Source organism: Penaeus vannamei, chromosome 33 (assembly GCF_042767895.1).
Source record: "Penaeus vannamei isolate JL-2024 chromosome 33, ASM4276789v1, whole genome shotgun sequence".
Classification (NCBI taxonomy): domain Eukaryota; kingdom Metazoa; phylum Arthropoda; class Malacostraca; order Decapoda; family Penaeidae; genus Penaeus; species Penaeus vannamei.
The window spans coordinates 20,327,903-20,332,205 of NC_091581.1; the positions used below are offsets into that span (position 1 = coordinate 20,327,903).

Below are 4,303 nucleotides of genomic sequence, written 5' to 3' on the forward strand. Positions count from 1 at the left end.
TACTATAGCCTATATATACATATACACATATAAACCACGCATGCATATGTATGTGTGTATATATATATATATATATATATATATATATATATATATATATATATATATATATATATGTATAAATGTGTGTATGTTTATATATATATATACTTATATACATAAACGCAAATAAAGACAGATGGATATTCTTAAAGAACCGGATACACACAAAGGAAAAACAATTTATAATTCATAACCGTTTTATTCTTAAAAAACTATCAAAAATATCACATTTCAGTATGAAGAGGCCACTGATGTTCACACAATGTATGAGTACAATGAAGACACGAATATGTAATGGAGTAATGCGACGTCATGACTAGAGATACTGTGGGAAACACTCTGGCATGATATGATGAGGAAATATCTAGAGAGAGTTGTTAGCCAAGCCTTTGGGTCGTCTCTTCTCGACGGTGTAGCCCGGGCTGATGTACACGGCGTCCTTCTGGCTGTTCAGCAGTCTGGAACGAAGGGAAATAGGAGTGAGGATTTTTCTTCTGGAGAGATGCCACTTGTCAGGGCAATAGAAGTAAAATATGTAAAGGCAGAGGCAGGAACACAAGCACTCTATACAACTTATCTTTAACGTCGGTCAAAAGTTTGTCTTCATCAACTACTTTAGCAAACCATTTCAAAACATGATACCTTTCTCATCCAACTCACACTGGTCATAAACCCACTACTCACTTGATGCCGAAGAGGTTGAATCCCACGTTGTCGGTGGGCGGGTCAACTCGGGTCATCAGAATGTGGATGGTGCAAGTGGTGGGCGTGTTGGGGTCGCACACGATCTTGCCGAGACACACGCTCTTGTTCCCAGAGAGAACATCCAGGAACAGAGTGCAGCCTCTGTAAACAACAAAAGGGCCTGTTCTTAAGACCTCCTCTCGTGCGCGGGTCGCTCTTGCAAAGTCCTAATCATGAGTTAATGATATCTGATTTGCAGCAATATCAGGGCATCAATTATGTTTATCTAGATAGCAAAGTACAGCCCTTCGCGGACCGTCCCAGGAGTAAAATAACGCTCTACCAACCTGATGCCGTACACTTCTCCTTCGCTCATCCTCATGACGTCCCTCACGACCCGCGCCACGAAATTGCGAGGAAGGAAGACGGGCACCTGGGTCTTCATGGAGGGAATGAGCTTGGTGAGCCAGGCAGTCATAGCAGGATCCTGGAACAAATAAAAGAAAGAAAAGTTAGCGCCACATCATCGTTTTTTCTCTTTTTCTTTTCTTATTTTGTATTTACCATGACTATTTTATGTATTAACCATGTCTTTATGTTCATCCGTTTTTCTATAGCGTATTGTTATTCCTCTTCTCTCCCTTTCTCTGACTCACCTGGGTGTTAGACGCTGCACTCTGGGATTCTCTGGTGAGCTGCGCCAGCTTGTTCTTGCGAGCTCTGTGCACGAGACCGCAGAAGTGGGCGGCCAAGAGGCTAGCGGCGAATTCGTCCTCCTCGGCATTGTAGTCGTAGAAGTCTGGGGAAAGAAGATGGCTTTGGTCAGATAAGTATTATAATAACCATGTATTAAATAGCGAGTATTGAGTAGAAGGTTTACGCAACATAGCATCACGGAAGAAGGGTCACTCTCCACGGAAATGATACTCTTTCGACCTTGCAACAAAACCCCTGCGGAGATGGACAGTGTTCCTTCTCTCTCTTTCTCTATCTCACTTCCTCTCTTTCTCTATCTATCTCATTTCCTCTTTCTTTGTTTCACTTCCTCTCACTTTTTTTTCTTCATCCCGCTCTCTCTCTCTGTCACTCACTCACTCTTTCTCTCTCTCTCTATCTCTCCCTTTTCTTCTTACTTCCCACCCTCCTTCCCTTTTACTCACTCACACACTCTCTCCTCCCCCCCCTCTCTCTCTCTTTAATTTTACTGTCAGATGCCTCAGCTGTCACAACAGTTACTGTTTCTCATCAGGTTTTATCATTAAACACATCATTTAGAAACAAATATCAAAGAAAAAAACTTGACAACTAAATGTTTGATGAAGTAAACAGTCTTCGCAACCTGATGCAGCAGCCGTGACAATTTAGCAAAGAGAGGTGCAAGTCACTCCCCGGAGGTCAACGCAAGCGGCTGCAGGAGAGCGGCGCCTTGCAAGGAAAATCCCCAACGCCCGTGGCAACAGGCGGCAATCCCTTCCTTACCTGAAACGAGGCGCGGCATTTGGGCCTCGTAGGTCTGTGGTCGGAGAGTTCGCAGCATATTCTGTGGGTTTTCAGGCACGTGTTGCACTAACAGACGAACGAGGTTGTTGTTCTTTCTCTTGTGTCTCTTTTCGTCGAGTTTGCGGTGTGTCTAGCGTATCGTTCACTCAACACAGGTGTATTAAGGCTTAGGAGAGAAGATGTGAGAGTTTTCGCTCTGGTGAAGGCGAGGGGTTGACTGAGAGGCGGGGCTGATGGCGCGGCTTATATATGGCCGGGCTGTGACGTCACTCTTCCCGCCCACAAAATACGCCCTCTGAATGGCTAATTAGTGCTCGAATGCGTGGGAATTTGTGTAACTGAACTATCCGGAAGCTTCCATGTCAAGTATATTATATAACTAATTTCCAGTTTAATAGACAGGCGGACTGTTAGTTCATGAAAACTGTACATGCGTCTAATTTGCGATCATTCACAATTCTTGCAGTCTAAATTTAGTAAATCGTGGGCTGTTTCTTGGCACATGTATCTGACATTTCTCTTGCATCTTATGGCTCTCCGCCACATACTTGGGTCGTTATGTTTATTGACAAAAAGTGTAAGGAAGTCATCATGGTGCGGCGTTGGTTAAGATTCCTTTGCAGTGAATTCGCATGAATTTGCAATAAACTTTTGTTTTATTCCTTCTCTCCTTTCTTTAATATTCTGAAGGGGATATGAATCTTGTTTTGGTATCTCTTCGAAGTGTACCAAGACTTGGGGTTACACGGTACAGCTGACGGCTATGTTCAAGGACAAACGTGGAGAAGAAGCAGATGAAATTGAGGAGAAGGATGAGAGGGATATGACAAGAGAGAAAGAGAGAGAGAGAGAGACAGAGAGAGACAGAGAGAGGGAGAGAGAGAGAGAGAGAGAGAGAGAGAGAGAGTTCAGATTAAAAAAGGAAAGCATAACAACCGAGAAAGAAGTCGAGTATCTCTTCAAGAGCCAGTGAGTCACATTGCATTGTTTTTATAAAAAAGAAAAAAGAAAAAAAAAACGAATTACACCACATGTCATTCTAAGCACAGTCGACCAGCCACAGTTAACAGGAGAGGACACCCGCTGCTCCCTGGATGCTGCCACAGAACGTGTCCCATTGCCATTTCTCCCATTTCGCGTCACCCACTTCCTGCGGCGGCGGGGCGACCCGAGAGCCACGTCGGAGCTCGGTTTCGCTATATAAGCTGACCCGAAAACCGGTTCCAAGATGAGCAAGAACCATCGACATGCGTATTACCATGTGACTGGGAACGTTGTGGTGAATGCCTGTGTTTGTAAATTGGTTTGCTTGGCTACCGTGTTGTCTCTACTTCGGCCTGTTGCTTGAACTGCAGTGCTATTGTGTTGGTCGGGAGCTCCCTTCGAAGACAGTCGCTGCGGTCTGTTACTGGGAACGCCTTGGTGCGTGACGCTGTTGTACCAAGGCGTAACTTAAACTTAGTTTGTAGATGTCTTGTAGAATGATAAGATTAGTGTTGATAAGATAAAAAAAAATCCCATATACTAAATAGACATAATGAAAATATTCATTGACCGTTTTTCGTGTGGATTGCAGGGGGTCTTACATAGAATCATAAATGTAATAACACCATTATAAGAACCACTATCGCCTATAACCTAACCACAGTATCCCAAATATACAAACAGGGAATCACGAGATACCTTCCCGGTCAGTGACAGTAAGCAGAAGTCAAAAGCTGTGACGAAATAAAAGCATCGCTACCGGGTTTTTGAAGAAACAAGTCATCATGCAAATTCACGATGTCACTGCGCCGTCCTTTGTCCTTGCCTTGCTCTTTGTTTGTTTATGAGCGTTTGTTTGATTCTTTGAGAATGCGCCGCTGCCTCGTTTCTGGATCTTTCTGCTAAAGACAGTCTGGTCGCAGAACAGAGAAGTGGAGCGTGAGAGTGCATTGGTGTCTTGCTTGGTTCTGGAGATTATGCTTTCTTCCTCTTCTTCTTCTTCATCCTTCTGTTTTTCTTCTTCTTCTTCATCTTCTTCCTCCTATTTTTTTCTTCTTCCTCCTCCTCCTCCTCTTCCTCTTCCTCCTCCTCC

At 43.8% G+C, this 4,303-nt stretch overlaps 1 protein-coding gene across 1 annotated transcript; it reads right to left on the bottom strand.

The window, feature by feature from the left end:
* Positions 1 to 221: 221 nt before the first annotated feature.
* Positions 222 to 2,445, bottom strand: LOC113802412 (protein scylla). Its single transcript, XM_027352987.2, has 5 exons — positions 2,206 to 2,445; positions 1,383 to 1,525; positions 1,074 to 1,213; positions 727 to 888; positions 222 to 500 (listed from the first exon to the last, which is right to left on the bottom strand). The coding sequence occupies exons 1-5, from the start codon at positions 2,261 to 2,263 to the stop codon at positions 407 to 409; spliced, it is 597 nt and encodes a 198-aa protein (XP_027208788.1). The 5' UTR covers positions 2,264 to 2,445; the 3' UTR covers positions 222 to 406.
* Between the last annotated feature and the right edge of the window lie 1,858 nt (positions 2,446 to 4,303).

What these genes read in the sequence shown, in the direction of transcription:
- LOC113802412 (XM_027352987.2), bottom strand. Translation starts at nt 2,263, where the DNA reads ATGCTGCGAACTCTCCGACCACAGACCTACGAGGCCCAAATGCCGCGC. An exon ending in GTGCAGCGTCTAACACCCAG is followed by an intron (nt 1,214 to 1,382) that starts GTGAGTCAGAGA and finishes TATTTGTTCCAG; the next exon opens with GATCCTGCTATGACTGCCTG. An exon ending in GGAGAAGTGTACGGCATCAG is followed by an intron (nt 889 to 1,073) that starts GTTGGTAGAGCG and finishes TGTTGTTTACAG; the next exon opens with AGGCTGCACTCTGTTCCTGG.